Source organism: Anarrhichthys ocellatus, unplaced genomic scaffold, assembly GCF_004355925.1.
Source record: "Anarrhichthys ocellatus isolate YVR2014 unplaced genomic scaffold, GSC_Weel_1.0 scaffold29, whole genome shotgun sequence".
NCBI classification, from domain to species: Eukaryota; Metazoa; Chordata; class Actinopteri; order Perciformes; family Anarhichadidae; genus Anarrhichthys; species Anarrhichthys ocellatus.
In genome coordinates this window covers 545,672-562,979 of record NW_022280059.1, presented here as the reverse complement: position 1 = coordinate 562,979, position 17,308 = coordinate 545,672, and the positions used below count along the sequence as shown (strand labels likewise).

At 42.2% G+C, this 17,308-nt stretch overlaps 3 protein-coding genes across 4 annotated transcripts in view; all 3 read left to right on the top strand.

Annotated features, from left to right (window-relative positions):
- LOC116392205 (coiled-coil domain-containing protein 9-like) overlaps window positions 1–153 on the top strand; it is a 22,991-nt gene extending 22,838 nt beyond the window's left edge. Inside the window, exon 6 of the mRNA XM_031863421.1 lies at window positions 122–153. Coding sequence (XP_031719281.1) covers window positions 122–153 — 32 coding nt within the window. The remainder of the gene's footprint in view (window positions 1–121) is intronic.
- A 10-nt stretch (window positions 154–163) lies between these two features.
- LOC116392282 (coiled-coil domain-containing protein 9-like) lies at window positions 164–7,686 on the top strand. Of its 2 annotated transcripts, XM_031863597.1 has the most exons (7): window positions 164–316; window positions 742–906; window positions 1,023–1,204; window positions 2,168–2,229; window positions 3,501–3,545; window positions 6,075–6,195; window positions 6,991–7,686. In XM_031863597.1, the coding sequence occupies exons 1-7, from the start codon at window positions 197–199 to the stop codon at window positions 7,139–7,141; spliced, it is 846 nt and encodes a 281-aa protein (XP_031719457.1). In that variant the 5' UTR covers window positions 164–196; the 3' UTR covers window positions 7,142–7,686. The 2 variants fall into 2 exon arrangements, with proteins under 2 accessions (XP_031719457.1, XP_031719458.1); XM_031863598.1 differs by lacking the exon at window positions 3,501–3,545.
- Window positions 7,089–16,904, top strand: LOC116392283 (X-linked retinitis pigmentosa GTPase regulator-interacting protein 1-like). Its single transcript, XM_031863599.1, has 5 exons — window positions 7,089–7,117; window positions 7,672–8,428; window positions 8,553–8,753; window positions 9,268–9,438; window positions 13,940–16,904. The coding sequence occupies exons 2-5, from the start codon at window positions 8,005–8,007 to the stop codon at window positions 13,942–13,944; spliced, it is 801 nt and encodes a 266-aa protein (XP_031719459.1). The 5' UTR covers window positions 7,089–7,117; window positions 7,672–8,004; the 3' UTR covers window positions 13,945–16,904.
- Window positions 16,905–17,308: the final 404 nt, after the last annotated feature.

Below are 17,308 nucleotides of genomic sequence, written 5' to 3'. Positions count from 1 at the left end.
TATGTATATATATGTATATATGTGTGTGTGTATATATATGTATATATATATATGTATATATATATATATGTATATATATATATATATGTATATATAAATAAATATAAATAATTTTTTGCAGCTGTGAACTTTCCCGAGTTGTTTTTGGTCTGAGTGCCAATGTTAACATCTTGTTGTTGTCGCTAATCTGTCACTAATGATGCAGCCCTTTGTTGTTGTTTTTTCTGGACAGGAATGGGCGGAGAAGAGGCGACAAAACATTGAGAAGATGAATGAAGAGATGGAAAAAATGGCAGAGTATGAGAGAGGACAGCGGGTATGAGAGTCACTGTTTACAGATTAAGTGTTTTTAGCTCATCAGATGGTATTGATATGTTGTGCTTTGAATTTCTTTTCAAAACCATCCAAGATTCCCGTCTCCTGTCTTCTGAGACTCTCAGATTTCAGCTTTATTGATCAACTTGAATCACTCATATTTCCTCAAAAATATAAAAATGACTGCCCTGCTTACATTTGAAGGAAGTCCTAGTAGCTGGCAGCCTGAAAAAAACCCCATAAAAATCCTTTATTAAATCATGGATGAATTATATTTCCCTTTTCTTTCTCAAAGTGATCCCAGATGTATTATCTGCTAACCTCCTATAGGCTTTATGTTTACAGGCTTTACCTGGTCTGTGGTCAAAATGAACATGGAGGACACGTCATGTGGCAGAGCTTTACATTAATGAATCTTCTCCTTAGCCGGATGGAGACAAGCCGCTCCGTAACTTCCTGGACGACCCGAGACGTTCAGGCCCGGCACCAGACATAGACCGCAAAGAGGGCAGCAGGAGACATGTCCGGAACTGGGGAGGGCTGGACTTTGATAATGTGAAGACAAGGGCCGAACTGGAGAAAGAGTGGACTGTGAGTAATGTCGTTCTTTGAAAAGGTCCTGTGGCTTTTAACAGCCACCCAGTCTTGTACTTTCTGCTGCAGCATTATTCATTTTCCTCACTTTGTAACACCTGCTGTCTTTGTAGAGTCGAAGGCCTGGACCGAAAGGCTCCACGGACATGACCATGTCCATGACCGGCCGGGAGAGAGCAGAGTACCTGTGCTGGAAGAAGGAGCGTGAGCAGATTGACGAGGAGAGACTAGCACGCCATCGTAACGCCACGGGCCAGTGGAGACGAGAGTGGGATGCACAGAAGACAGAGAACATGTGAGGAAGACGATATTGAACCTGAGTTTGAACAGATTTGTGTGATGCTGCCTGAGGAGGAGCAGCTCGAAACTCGTCGCATTGCAGAGCAGCTGCTGATTTAAGAATTGTCTGTGTACTTGATGTCTGTGATCTAGTGCTGCAGCTTAAAATTCATTTCATCATCAATTAATCTGGCCGGTATCTCTCTCGATTTACTAGTTAATTGTTTTAAATGTCAGAAAATGGTAAAAGGAGTCTGCTGAAATGTCCCAAAGCCCAAAGATGATGGAATTCAAAATGCTTGTTTTATTTGACCAACAGTCTAAAACTCAAAAAATACTAAAATCAGAGAATCATCACATGAGAAGCTTTAAAGCAAATGTTTGGATTTTTGCTGAAAAAAAGGACAAACGATTTGATCATCAAAGTAGTCGATTAATCGATTTTAAAATTAAAGTCGTGCGTCTCAAAAGGAGCATCAAGACGGCTAACAACCAGAATGCTGTCGAAGTCACAAAAATAGCAAATTAACTTCTTCAAATTATGCTTTGTGAGAAATGTTCCCCAACATCCCCACATATTTATCATTTCACAGAACCTGGAGGAACACTTTTAAATATTTGTTCTACACTGTAGCCACATACAATACACGTATACTAGTAGTCCCAGCCACACGGGACATTTTTATACTTTAATTACATTTAGCCGATTATACTGACATACTTTCACTTAAACTCCCTTTTTTAATGCAGGAGCTGAACTTATGACGGAGTATTTTTGTCGTGTGGTATTAATACGTCTACAAAAGTAAAGGATCTGAATGATTCCTCCATCTCTGGAAAGAGGGCAGGTTAGGACGATAGAAAGTGTTTTTCGTCATCTTTATTCCAGCTGACGGGAGTGACGAGAAGGACACACTGATATTTGATGTGTGTGTGTGTGTGTGTGTTTGTGTTTCTAACCCTGCAGCCTTTTTCACAGGTTCAAGGAGGACCCATATGCGGCCTCAGAGGGCATCACACCCGAGCAAGGCGGCAGGAGAGGCAAGTCTACACACACACACACACACACACACACACACACACACACACACACACAAGACCATTACGAACCAGCCTTTATTAAATAAACACCAAATTATTATCTTTTTTTTTTAAATGCCGTGTCACCTGAGGCCGGTACTGTCAGTGAAATAAAAGAGAACGGGTTCAATTAAACGTCTCGTCACAGCAAGGCGATCGATGACTGCAACAGGACGGGCCAAATGATTTAACATGTTTGAATTAATATTGTCGTGTTATACAATAGCATCAATGGCCAATTTAAATGAATGATATTGTTAGTCTATATGAATACATTTAGATTATATTAGAATTATATAATTCAAACAGGATAACGTCAGCATGTTTATGAAATGTAATTTATGTTTTTCAAAGCCCAAATTGCTTCAAAGTAATGAAATATAATTAATTATTGAAAACGTTAGGTTTAGATAACAGACTGATGACGTGACTCCTACAACAGGTCGGGATCACCTGTAAATTGTTCGTCCTAAGAGAAAATTCCAAATAGGAGAGAGTTGTTGAATGCAGCAGGTTCTCCTCAATGACTCGTACAAGCAATCTGTTCGTCGAGTGGTTCTCGAGGCACATTGAGACTCTGAAGTCGTCTCCTTACCATGTCCTTACAAGGGAGCTTTATGATGACATCATTTTGATCATGCATGTTTTTAATTCCAGGCAGTCATCCGCCTGATAAAAATAATTCACTGTGGGACCGTAGTAATCCCACGACACGAGTCAAACTCTGTTCAAAGGGCCTTGCATCTTTATTGCTGCTCTTCTGTTCTAACGCACATTTAAAGAGCACAACTACATGTTTTGGTGAAACAACCAGTCTCTCTGGACTGATTGACACGTGAAGGATAATAAAGATTCAAACTAAGGCGTTTAGAGTGAGACGCTAACAGAAATATTCAAAGTGCTATTTTAAACTACAGTTTTATGGAAGTGAAGACAGTTTTGTCAATTTCATATTTTCGAATGCAACTCAACAATTGGGATAAATTTGATCAACATTCTAGTAAAATAAACACTATTATGTGGAGCAAGTTTTTACACAGGTAGCCCTCGATTCATCTGTGTCTCGCGCGTTTACCTCGTTAGTGACAGTTTTTGTTTTGTAGCAAAGTGAATAATGTTTACATCGTTATCATGTCTCTGATTTATCTTGTGGACAAGGTGTGTGTGTGTGTGGGGGGGTTTGGTTGGGTTTTGTACATACTGTAATGCGTTTGTGTGTGTCCTCTATGCAGCCCGGGGGCGTAACTCTCGTACAGAGCCTCGGGGCAGGGCCTCAGGTTAGACCACAGCATGGGACTGAGATTACATTGTGTGTTTTTATTTTGTTTCCATTTGTGTGTCTGTCTGAAGCACGACAGCTGCATCCAGAACCAGAGTCAGTCAATAACAGACACAGTTGTATTTATCATTTTCATCAACATACTTCACTATTATTCATATGATTTAATTGTAGTTTGCACTTATGTCTGGCCATGTACCATGTTAGTATGTTTAAGTATCACAAACTTACAACCGGAATAGTTTTTCATTTCAGTTTTTAAAAGCATGAAAACATCCAACGGTGGCCTTTTTTAATGTGCTATAAGCACATAACCGAACATGTCGTATGCAAAACTTTAGACTGAAGACAAATGCACATTAAATTGCAGAATATTCTTCCCATTTTATGTTTTTCATGTTTTCTAATAGGGCTGTTTAATAATCTTTAAAATCTCTTAAAAAGTCTTAAATGTCCTGCAAATCCACTGGATTTGGGCCTTGCTCTGCACATTAACATAAACAGGCCTTGTTTAAATTTTAGCCGTTTGTGTCACAAAAAACAGTGAAAGTGAGGTTTGACCACAAACAGTCCAGTTCTTCTCAGGGTTTTGCTTTGGAATTGGGCGAGCATCTGTAAACATCTGCTCATCTTTAATGCTTTGAAAGCTTCTGACTGCACACACACCAAACTCAAATGTGTGACAGTGTTGTTCAAATATTTCTTAGTGCTTGTGTCGCCTCCTCGGAGTACCCCGAGGGGGATGTTCGCCTTTTTCTGTGGCAAGAAAGTTCAAACAAAAGCCGAAAATTATTCCTAACAGCTGTTCAGTCCCGGCTTCTGTATTTCTTTGTGTCTGACTGGAGAGTACGTCACAGATACATTACACCTGCCCCACATTAACGCATGCACTCGCTTTGGCGTGTGTGTGTGTGTGTGTGTGTGTGTGCGTGTGCGCGCGTGCGTGTGTGCGTTCGTTTCCTTTTTTCTCCTCTATTTCTAATTTCTGGAATGACTTGAGTGTCCTCTTCACAGCCCCAGGGTGCTCTGTTCAATCTCTTCATCCAGAATTTTTTTTCTCCTCACTGATCCCTTCATTTCATTTTTATTTTTTTTTTATCACATTGGAGCTCCTCCCCCCTCGCTGCATCTCCTCTCTGACCTTCTCTCTCTCTCTCATTTCTTCCCCCATCCTCTCTCCCCCTCCTCCTCCTCCTCCTCCCTCAGTGTTCCTGAACTGTGACGGTTTACATTCCCACACATTTCTTTGGTTTTCTTTCCATCTGTCTCTCTTCTACACTTTCCTTTCCCTCTTGCTTCTGTTCATATCTCCATTGACTGCTCATCTTTTCTATTTCTCTCATTTTGACTTCTTTTTATTTACTTGTCTTTCCTCTCTCAATCATTTTCACTATCACTCTCTCCGTCACATCCCTCCCATACTGGTATGTTTTCTCATTTCATCATCTCTTGTTTTCCTCCACAATGAAATGAGGAGAGAGATGAAGGGATCTTTCATTCATGTACTCATTTACATAATTACCACTAATGTGGTTTTCACCACAGCTTCTTAGGTGGAACATTTACCACTCCACACCTAAAGTTTTTTTCTGTTTTTGCGTCATTTTAAATCGTTTTTGTCATTCCTGATTATTTTATTTATATAAAAACAAAATGATTCGCCACATCAGGAACATTCAATGTCGACCTCCACTACCAAGTGAACGACAGCATGTCGTATACTTGACTTTTCATCTTAAAATTACAACCTGTGCTGCCCTTCACTTGAACGCAGCACATGTTTTTTGCTCATAACCGTAATGTTTGTCCTCTTTTAAAGGGGCTTTAAAATATTTTCTCTGTTACACACAGTATCATGGAAGCCAGTTTTAAATCTGTGAGTTCTCCTCTCCTTCCCTCCACCTCTGTGCCGTCCATCATCCACTAGCTAACGGACAGACGTTTGACCTCGTCCCAGAGTTCAGATGGACTCTGAGGCAGTTTGACACTGCAGGACAGCTGCTGTCACACAAGTGTCCTCTCTGATGTTACGCAACACATCAACTCTTGGATTGCGGCTGATTTTTATTTTAACTAAATACTCAAAACAAAACGCAAAACATTACAGGCAAAAATGTTTTTCATTCAGTGATGAGTTTTGAGATTTTGGGTTATTTTGCTTCCGTAACACGTTGGAAAGGAAACATTTATTTTATTATTTTTTTTATTTTACTACTTTGTCTATTTATGTCTGTAGCTTTCTCCTAAATTAGATAATGGCTCATTTGCAAATTTAAACATAAAATGTCATGATACTGAGCTTATTGACTCACTGTCTGGATCATGAATTGTGGTTCCTGCCTCTTAATAACTCCCTTTACGCATCACTTCCTGTAAAGTATTCGTCCCCCCTTCCGACCACACACCTCCACCATTTATTTTCCCATCTTTCAGTCCCTCTCCTCTTGAATTCACCTTAACTTTTAGATAAATTGACCCAAAACGTTATGATTCACTCGCCATCAATATATATATTTTTTTGTTGCAGACGACAGCAAGCGGCCTCCGAAAGCTTCGTCATTTGGTGACTTCCTGTCCCAGGGCAGGACCCCGGGGCAGCGAGGCGACCGGGGAGGAGGGAGGGGCCGAGGACAGAAACCGAGCTACAGGTAAATCCATCACAGTCTGTCCTCTACCAACGATGACCCGTTCATGCTCAAACATGTCTACTGTAGAACCGATAGGATGCTGCTTTATCACTCGTAACATTTGATTATTATTTTCAAGGTTGATTTATTGATAGTTTCTATTTGTTGGCCTGTTATTGTGAATCTGGCAGTGGTGGAATGGAACCAAGTGCATTTACTCAAGTGATGTACTTCAGGTTACTTCTACTTCTACTCCGTTGTACTCTGTTGTACCTTTTTACCGCATTAGATATGTCTGAAAATTCTAGTTAATTTGCAGATTCAGATTATTAATACAAAATAGAAATAAACCAAATTATGATGTATTACATGTTAAGTTACCCAGCAGTGTATAAAGTAATGACGTTAGCTCCACCTTTACCAGCTGCACAATTAAAGTGTTGAACACATTATCGCAGTCTTATTTATAATGTAATATAATAAATATTATTATAAATTGGGCCATTCTGCACAATGAGTACTTTTGGTACTTTTAAGTATTTTTTTTATGTTAATACTTTTACTCAAGTAAAGTTCTAAATGCAGAACTTTTAACAAAGTATTTTTACACTGTAGTATTGCTACTTTTACTTAAGTACAAGATCGGAGTACTGGAATATGGTCCAGGACATCAGGGAGTTCTGGATGGTGTGTTTTTGTTGTTCCTTGATTTGTTTACGCTGTAAAATGCATTGTGTGTGTTTTTGGGGAGATGTGATATCTTTCTTTGTGAGTTTGCTGCTTCCAAAGTTGATGTGTGTTGATGCCTTTTGACAGCATGCATGATAACCGCTGGGAAGGAGAAAGGGAAGAGGAGGAGAAGGAGGACAAGACGAAGAGAGAGGAGAAGACTAAAAAGAAGGAGAAAGAGGAAATAAAAAACAAACCTCCCGCAGCACAGAAGGTACAGGAGCTTCATCTGTATTAATAATGCATGCTGGAGTCAGACCCAGACTGGGAACAGATTTGATATAAGTTTCATTTAGAACGAAGAAAAATCCTGAAAAAGTGGAACTCGAAGCAATTATTTCATTAAGAAAGTGCTTTAAATAGTTGACACATTTAAAATGTCTATTAATAAAGATGAATTCACCCAACTCTGCAGTTCCCCCTCACTCTTTAGGGTGTTTCAGTGTCTTCCAGCTCTGATAGCGTTAACACCCCCACTGTACTGCTGCAACAAACGGCAGAGGGACAAAGTTGTGAACTAGCTGGTGAACATAGTGCAGCGGTTAGCAGCTACTTAGCCAGATAGTTGGTAGAGACCAAACCTAAAAGCTCAACAAAGAAATGATTTAAATGGTGATTGTGTAAATTGACAACCTGTATGCAAACAGGTTCACTGAATCAACGGCTCATTTTGCTGCCCCCAAGTGACCAAAAACTCTTGTTGCAGGTTTTTAGATTGCAAACTCTTTTCAATTACTTTCCCATAAACCTCTTCAAATCTTTTCTCAGGCGGAGCCGAAGAACGGAAACGGAGAAGATGACGACGAAGAATGGGAGGATGCCAGCGACGGAGAAGACGAAGAAGGGAGCGACTTGGAACGCGACGAGAAGAAAGACACCGGGAAGGAGAAGCCAGCCAAGAGCAAAGACAACTCCCCTACATCTCCCCCACCTCGTTCTCGACCGACATCAGCAGGAAGCCCCAAAGATCAGAGGCCTCCCAGGCCCAAGGTCCACATCCCGCCCCCGGCAGCAGTTCAGGAGTCCCCAGAGGGAGGTAAGCCCCTCAGCCCCTTCCTCCCTCTGGAGAGCCACCAGCCTGTATCAGACTGGGGGGAGGAGATGGAGATGCAGTCACCCCGCAGCAGCATGGGAGGCGAGAGCCCACTGAAACCTCCCAGCGTGGAGGCCAGCCCACCCCAGAAGGAGGAGGAGGAAAAAGAAGAAGAAGAAGAGGAGGAGGAGGAGGAGGAGGAGATGCAGTCACCCCGCAGCAGCATGGGAGGTGAGAGCCCACTGAAACCTCCCAGCGTGGAGGCCAGCCCACCCCAGAAGAAGAAGGAGGAGGAGGAGGAGGAGGAGGAAGAAGAAGAAGAAGAAGGGGAGGAGGGGGAGGAGGAAGAAGAGGAGGGGGAGGAGGAAGAAGAGGAAGAAGAGGAAGAAGAGGAGGAGGAGGAGGAGGAGGAGGAGGAGAAGAAGGCAGCGATGGAGAGCCAAGCTGTCAGCTCCAATGAACCTGCTGAGCCACAGAAAGAGGAGGATACGGGTAGAATACTTAAACCCAGTTGTCTTTAACTCTGTGTTTTCTCTGCTTGACTTCTTGTGTCTTATCTCTACTTTTTCTTCTCCCTTATTCTTAATCTCCCCCCCCCCCCCCCTTTCATGTGCAGCCATAGACGTCTCCTCTCCTTCACAAAAGACTAAAGCCCAGCAGACTGTGATAGTGTCAGAACCAGAGTCCGTCCCCACAGACTCCCCCGCTCCACCGCCATCTGACCCCGCCCCCTCTGAGGTTTCTTGCCCCTCCGTTTCTGAGGTCAGCGAGGCTGCCGTGACGACGGACCAGGATACACCTGCTGCTCCATCACAAGGTAATAGAAACGTCAAATAACCAACCAGACACGGCTAAAAGTCTACAGTCATGCTAGCAGCTTTCTGAGGCTGTACTTTGGCAGAGTGGTGCTTTGATTTAAATGCTCAAAACAGCTCATTGTTCAGGTGTCCAGTCCAGAACTTTACTGTTTTGGCTGACTCTTACGGCTCTCGTAGCGCTTTGGGCCTCAGCAGGAAGCTATTTACAGAGAAAAAAACACAAATGTGTGTCATGGTGACGTGTGTCACCACGGTTGTCTAAACAAACTTTCAAGGTAATCTATTCAATATTTGTCTATTGTACGGCCTGCTGATAATGTTGAGCAGGATTGAGTTCAGTCTATTGGTCCGGCTCTCCACAACACTCCCTGTCTCTCATGTGGCCCCTTGTGAAAGATAATCCCCCCCCCCCCCCCGGTCTAGACTAAAGTGGATAATCAAGTGCTATTTGAGGGTAAAAAAAAAATGGATCAATGGAATAAATCAATCGCTGAAATGTTTTCTCTCTGACAGAGGACAAGCTGGACACCCCTCCCTCTCCAGCCGCCCTGAAAGTTGGCGATAGCTCCTCTGAACCGGAAGAAGGGAAAGATGACGACATGACGGCCGCTGGGACCGACGCCGCTCGGACAGCAGAGGAAGTTGAGTCCTCGGAGCCGACGTCCTCGGAGCCGACGTCCTCAGGTGCGGTCTATATCAGTGACTTTGAGACTGTGCCTTACTGTAAGAAACCCCCTGCACACTTCTAACACCTCACACTTTGCTCGGTCTTATTTTTTTAGGTGTTCGATATCCTCGTCTTCGTTGTCCTTGTTGTGGTTCTCCCGCTCACTCCGCTTCACTTTCTTTCTTTTCCTTCCATGTCTAAATGAATAATGGTGGGAGCTGTTTGGTGGCATGACAAATCCAAAGACATATTTATACACTCACAAAGCATTTTGCCGGGTTTTTGGATCTGACATGAGCCTCCGCCAACCATTGGAGACCCTACTTCCTGTTTGAATCTCCTCCTGACTGTCTTCCTGCTCCTACTGTGATGGACTGTACTAGCACTAACTCCACCTCCTTTAATTGTCTTTGTTGTATTTACTCCCTGTGTATACTGCCCTTATCCTTCCTCCTCGCGTTCTCCTCTTCTTCGCTCCTTCAGTGCTAAAGTGAGTTTGTAAATCCCTTTGCTGAGAGGAAAAAAAGGTATCAGAGTGAAATGTGAGCCTGTTTTCTGAACATTCATAGCACCCTGGGAACCAGATGTCTCAAGCTAAACTGCCCTCCCAAACAAACCAAATTACCACATTATCTATCAAAATGAAATCTACGACTGCATCCAGGTCTTGAGCAACAATCCCAGGAGGTAAGCCTGTTGTGTTTAAGACTGGAGGAGTCAACTGGAAAGAGCTGCCTTTGAATGTCTCCAACAAATCTGGACTTAAGATGGTGCACAGATTGAGAGGGCGATGCCTCCGCCAACATCGATGAACACATGTATCTTTGCAGAGCCAAACTGGAGATCTACACACAAATCACGACCGTATTCATCAAGCGTCTCAGAGAAGGAAATCAGTTCCAAGAGGGATGCGTTTACAGTCCTCTTAAGACGAGGAGTGAAAGCGTTTTATCAACTTCCTTGAGGTCCCAGTGAAGTGAAGCTGAATGAGGGATGTAAATCAAATCCTCTGCAGTGACGCAGAGCCCAGTTGAAGTGTCCCTTGAATGAATTAGACCTCATTGTTTTGGAACACACATCTCTTCCAACGTCTTCATATTACTCTTTAACCGACTACAATCCACAAGCAGTGAAGTGTAGTTTTTATAGAAGCAGCCGGGCTAGCTAGTCGCTCAAAGTCTCATTTGATTGGATGATTTCTTTTTGTAATGGCCCTCGAGTGCAGGATGAGTCATGAAACCGTTTTACAGAATCAAAGACAGGGATTTGATGTTAAAGAAATACTAATATGTGGCATACAATAAGAGATAAATCAACAATTAAAACAGGCACACGGGATTCAAACTGGGAACATTTATTTATCCTTTCACTGGGACTTTAACTTATAACACGCTTATCTCAGATTATTTACTCTGGAGCTTTCATGCAGACGTGTTTTGTGAGAGGAGAGCTGTTTCGGGAAAGCCTGATGACAATAAGCTTATTTAAAGATCATTTTGACGAACGAACAATGACTTTTAGTCTGTTAATGCTGTATTTCGAAATATCATTATGGGTTTTCATTTTAACATAACATTTTTGCATATATTACCTTAGTAAGTGTACAAAGTAATAGGCTAATAGTAAATTCATGTTTCAAACCGCAGCTCTATCACATCATGATCATTTCTAGTTTCCAGCTCTGAATGTCAAACGGCGATGTTGGAAGTCGTCCCTCTTGTTGCTTCATGAACGTCTCTTCAAGAAGTCTTTGCAACCCGAGAAGTGATTCTGAGACACTTGATCAATGGTCCAGTTATTTTACTGCCTCCTTTTGTTTTTAACTTCTGACCAGAAAGCAAAAACTGCACATTGAAATTCAACATTGGGCTATGATGTGACTGCAATTTTCTGATACTTGAGGACATTTTATTAAAGCGCACAGCGGTGTGAGCCTCTGAAGGCTCTTCCCGGTCTGCATGACCGGTCACACCAGCAGGCCTCCAGCTCTGGTGTCCATGAATGAAAAACTCCAATCTGCTTCCTGCTGAGCTCCTTATGATTCAGAGCCTTCCTGTCACAACTCAACCTCTTTAACTGCTTCCTCTGCACAGACCATTTTAAAGTGTGTTTATGCTTTTTCCTAAAAATGAATTTATTAATATTGACTCAAAAAGAAAAACCAGAGACAAACTTTAAAAAACTCAAGTCGTTCTTGATCCAATGCGAACTCATTGTTGCCTTATTGTTATTTATGTTGATACAGTAGAACCGGCCACTTGGACAGAAATGCACCTCCTGGAACCATGATTCATTAGCGTGCACATTCTCGCCAGTGGGAATACGAACCACTCACCCTGCTGAGAGTCCTCCTCGGTCTGCACACGGCGGTTTAGAAGTGAGCTAAGTGAATAAACCACAAACTAGATGAGGAAGTCCAGTCATTAGTGGTGGTGTCACTTTGGCTAATGGCTAAGTTTTAGAAAACAAATTCATTTAGATCAACTTGTTCCAAATGTAAGCTCACCAGAGTGTGACAACGTAGAAGTTAGAATATTATCGTGCTGCTTAGATTCACAAAGTCAAAACATCAGAAATGGAAAGAAAGAAAGAAAAAGACTCTTTCCTTGCACTTAATAAAGGAACCCCAGTAATGCTCATCCATTTCAGCTACATGGCTTCATTAAAGTGTGATCTCTGCTGCTTTTATACGTGGATGTCCAATAAGGAAGTTATGGCTTTAATTGACTACATTTACCATCAACTCTGATTGGACAGCCACATAAAACATGCAGAATATTCCCTTTAAAGAGAAGTGGAAGACTAGTTTGACCCCAATCAGTGAAGGAGTGAGTGAGCAGCGATATCATTTATATATAATAAATAAGGGTCGTTCACCTCAGTCGTCAACCAAGTAATCCAAGGCTCTTTATAAAAGCTGCTGAAACAATAAGTTAATTAATCCTCAGTTCATTTAAAGATCAATTCATCATTACCTTCATTTTTCAAGGCCAAAAATGCTTTTGGGATTTTATTATATTTATATTATATAAAATATATGTCACTATTTTTCAGTGGCCTCTACAGGTTGTGTGCAGTACATGTGACCTGATGTCTGTAAAATAATGTCATACTGGAACCCGATATGGATATTGGTTGGGATCGTCCCATCTCTAAGCAATATGCCGACATTGTCTGGTTCAGTGTAAAAAAGCAAAGGCGACGTAGTAACGAATCCTCTTTACAGCAGTAGTGCCTAAGACTAGAGGTTGAAACATTTAGAAATTCTTATTTCTGATGTCCAGTAGAACAGAAACGTGTCGGATGAAGCATTTTACTGGTACGGAAAGATAATCTGTTGTCGTCTTTGGTGCAAAAGCCACTGATTACATCTATTCTTCTTCCTATGACTCATAATCAGCAGCGGCCAGATGAGCTCATGCGGGCATGGTGTGTTTCTGTCATGCACACATACACACACACACACACACTTGTGTTATCGTGTGTGTTGGTGTCAGGGTGGAGATCAGGAAACCAGGGAAATTGGAAGCACAATTATGTTTTTTAAAAGGCTTTTCAGAGGAAATGAGCTGCTGCCTGCTGAACAGGCGATTGGGCAGACAGAAGGGCGACCGTTCGAAGTCTGATTGAATTAACTCTTGTGATGCTTGTGAGGCTCCACGGTGGACTATCTGACACTCAAGTACCAGCAAACACCCCAATAAAAAGCACAAGTAGATTTTTTAATTTCTTTTTTAGTCAGTGTTCCAATTCAGAAAATGAAAGCATGATGGGAAAAAATGGGCGGATGTAAAGAAAAACGAATCATCCTCCACTAGCTTCATCCAAAAATGTGTACTTTCAGGTCCACTTTCACTGGACCATTACTTAGTGTAGATTAGTTTATTTTTATTTCATCAATAGAAAAGTATTGGATGTCCTGTCTGCTAAATCTGATGCTACAGCGAGCAGCTTAGCACACAGAATGGAGGGGAAACGGGTAGCCTGCATCAGTTTGACGTTAATACAATCGGCCTATCAGCACCTCTAACTCACTCACTAACAAGTTGTATCTCTTTTGTATCTCTTTTTTTTTTTACTGATTAAACCGAGGATAACAAAAACATATTCCACATATTGAAAGCCAAGTTTCAGTGCATTTCCAAAAATGTCAAACTTTTAAGAAATGTTGAGCCCAAATACCCAGAGCAGAAGAGGGATGTTTCCTCCAAATCCAAAAGATTTCAGGATTCGTGGTGAAAGTGAGAAAAGCCGGCAGAACCTGACATTTTAGAAAAGGAAGCAATAAACACATGTGTGCTCGATGAATGATTTTAAATAGTTTATCTGTTTATAAAAGTGCTGCTTGTAATTATTCAGCAGAGGAGCTGATAATAATGCTGCTAGAGTCACAGTAAGTGTCACATGGTGTGCCCCACTCGTGTGCACACCATGTTTACCGTGACGATCTTTGGATAACTGCATCCAGCACAGTGACTCACATGCACCATCACTTCCTCCCTGTGTTTGTGTCAACAGGCTGAAGCTGCTGGGGACAAAGAGGAGATGGAGAGAGGAGATGGATGAGGAGCATCACACTACTCGTCAGTGGAATGGCCGCCACACATCTAAAGAAATGAAATGACTACCATCATGAGGAGGCGGGGCTGTGCAGCGCTCTTGCTCAGCTGTTTCTTTTGGATCAGTGGGTCTGATCACCTCTGGGCCGCCGCCATGTTTTGACTCGCTCTGTTAAGTATGAAGAGTGAAATCTCCTTCATCGGCTGTTTTCTTTGTATTTCTATGTTTTGTTCTCACTGTGGGGTGTTGAGCTTTTCTGCACTGGGACAATTAAGCTTGATCTGATTTTGTCCACGTGTAGATATGTTTTCACTTCAAGATCATTTATGTAAAATCACTTTTACACGCTCAGAACTTTACAGTATTTGGCAAGGCGCAACATTTTCCCTCTGAGATTGTAAGTTTATTAATTTGGAAGCTGGAATTGGCTGACCCGTCAGTGTTTTAGGTGATGTGCAGGCGGGCTTTGCGAGGACATATCGGTTTATAATAGGCTTCCAGCTGACCAGTTTGGAGGTCAATATCTTTTGTTGTTTTAAACGTACCGCTCAGCTTTTTCAGGAACGGAACAAACGTGGCTAATTTCTGTTGTTTTCAGTTGGGAAATGATCACTTCATTGAGTTAACAGATGAATTCATCTTTCCGAGTGGCCTCACTTGAGGCAGATTATCAGATTTTATACAGCTTTTTTCCCACATGGGCAGAGGGTACTCTCCAACTCCTGTGAACAGACTGGTGTGTAAGATCAGTGGAATTGACCCTTCGCTGAGAACAGTCCCCCCCGCTGCTACTCCGTCAAGCTGTCAGAGCCACCGTGGAGCCCACACGGTCACCGACTGCCCTCCCTGAATACAGCTATCTAGTCTTTGGGAAAACAAAAGCGATTTTAGAGAGAAGCAGGGTCTACAGTATGCGTTTGAAGGATGTATCCAGGCTGTCCAGCTGACTCAGCAGCAAAAACAGGTTTCAAAATCCAATGATGGAAGCTAAAGCCAACCATTACAGATCCGTGTGAACCACTACCTCACACGTGCGTGATAATTGTAAGCGTCTAACAACATTATGGAAAGGAACCTAAAGAGATGGATCCTTTTGCGATTTTACTCTTTTAGTCCGTAGGGTTCACTTTTTAAATTCACAGATACAATCATTGTAATACGATAGCAGCATGTGTAAACATTCAGTATAGCTTCAGCAGCTAGCGTAGCATAGAAGTGTTGATGTGGTAACGAGCATCACTATTAACAATGACAAGCTCCAAATCCACCAAACCTGCCTGAAGAGGAAGAAAACCAGAAACAATTGCGTAAGAGTCGGTGGAGCGGAGCTGACTGATGCTACGCTATGATTGGCCATTCTGCGTTCGAGAGGCGGGCCAATTAGCAAAGGGTCAATTCTCCTTCATTATGAGTTGCTTTGCCAGTTTCTTCGACCCTCTCCACCCACTAAATATTCTTACTATGGACTCTATCTGTTTTTATTTGGACATATGCACACAGTGTCTCCTGAGATGAACTGATCTCGCCTCTCGCTGCAGTTGCTCTGAGCTTTTGGTTGCGGCGTCTGTTGTGAGTGATTGTGGTGGCCATCTTGTGACTGTTTACCATCTCTGTGATCTCCATTAGTGTTCATAATGTGCAGCCTGCCCTGCTCTTTGACTTTATTATGTGACTTTTAATTACTTGGACAGAGAAGTACTTTTGTTTTTCATATCGGACCCACAGGCTCCATTTTATTTCTTTCTAAAGACATCTGGACGCACTAAAGATCCTTCAGAACTAAGAATCCTTCAGCCCGACTGTTACCACGGGCTTCACTGCAGATAGATGGGGGTGTTTTAAGTGTGCTTTATGTTTTGTTTTGCATCAGAGCCAGCTGTGCAGGTCTGCTGTTGTAGAGTAACTGACTTCAGCGATCTTTGGCCGAAGCTTCTACTCGGATTAACTTCAAGAATCAGGTGTGTTGCCTGAGGGCGCTCTGACAGAACACCATGTGACCTCGTCCTCCTCTCCAATCTATCAAAATACCAATTATGTATTTCGAGGCGGCGGTCCGTTTGCTGTTTTAATTATGTAATTGTGCGTCACAATCAGACGCAGACTGTGCTGCCATTTTGTTGATCTGTTCATATCTGTCTGAAGCTCTTTAAGGGACACATGGCCTCTTATTCTCTTTGATCAAGGGTCTCACTGCAGAATGGAGTGTTTTTGGCTTTACGTTAAATAGTTATTTTTGAACAGCCATGTTTAGAAGATATACTTGTCTCTTATTTGGAAAGACAGACTTGCATAAAGTGTAGTATCATGAATTACTACTTTTTATTTTGGAATGGAAGCCTTCATTGATGCCTCGGCACACTAAGGGCTTTTAATTTGTGCTTTGAATCATGCCTGTGGACACCGGGGTTAATGGGTTGCTTTACTGGTTTTTGTTTTGTTTTCTGTATTAGAGGGAAAAAAACGATGCTTTTGGATTGAAAGGAACTGCAATATGTACAGTTTTTAAATGGAAAAGAACATTCCACCATTGGTTGTTTGTGCAAAAAGTAGCTTGTGAGCTATGAAAAGATATTAGGGTGTTTTTGCACATCGATGTTTGTTTTTCTGAGCGTCGATGACGGATTGTAACTAAGGCAGGGTATATTTCTATATACATCCATTTCTACAATGTCTTCCTGATTGATACATGAACTTGCTCTGAGAACGTGCAGCCGTTCTCATAAAGATTATCAGGACCAGCATGAATCCAAAACTGTAAGCTTTTTAATGTTGTCAAAGCCGTTGATGAAATAAACGTCCCTCGTCAGCGCATACATCAGATAGAGAAAGAGCCCTGACGGTTGTACCCACATGAAATGTAAAGCACACGGCTGCTTATCAGTTTTTGTTCCTCTCATTTAGCCAATAAATGTATTTCTCTGATTTCTGGAGTCGGGTCTGATTTCTTCTGTAGGTGTGAGACTAAACGGATAAAAAGAGCACCAGCTGCATGGAGGAGAGACGCCAGCGAGTGTTGTGGCATGTAAGGCACACAGAGTGCACTTTGTTGCATTTTGGCCACAGGAAGGGCACCCTAGAGGGCACTGCATCACTTGTTCTCCACTGGAAGGGAAGAGAAGCCACTTCTGCTTTGGTTTGTTTGTGAGAAATGGAAATAATGTTCAGTGTGAGGAAGACGTTTCTTAAAGCTGGAGGCAGATGATTACATCCACTGACCTCGCTGCTCATCTACTACAGAGACACGTGAATCTATGTCCCGCTCACCAGGCAATTTAAAGCATTCTGCCTCGTGCACATATTGAATACCCAGAGCGCTGTCTTTTTGTG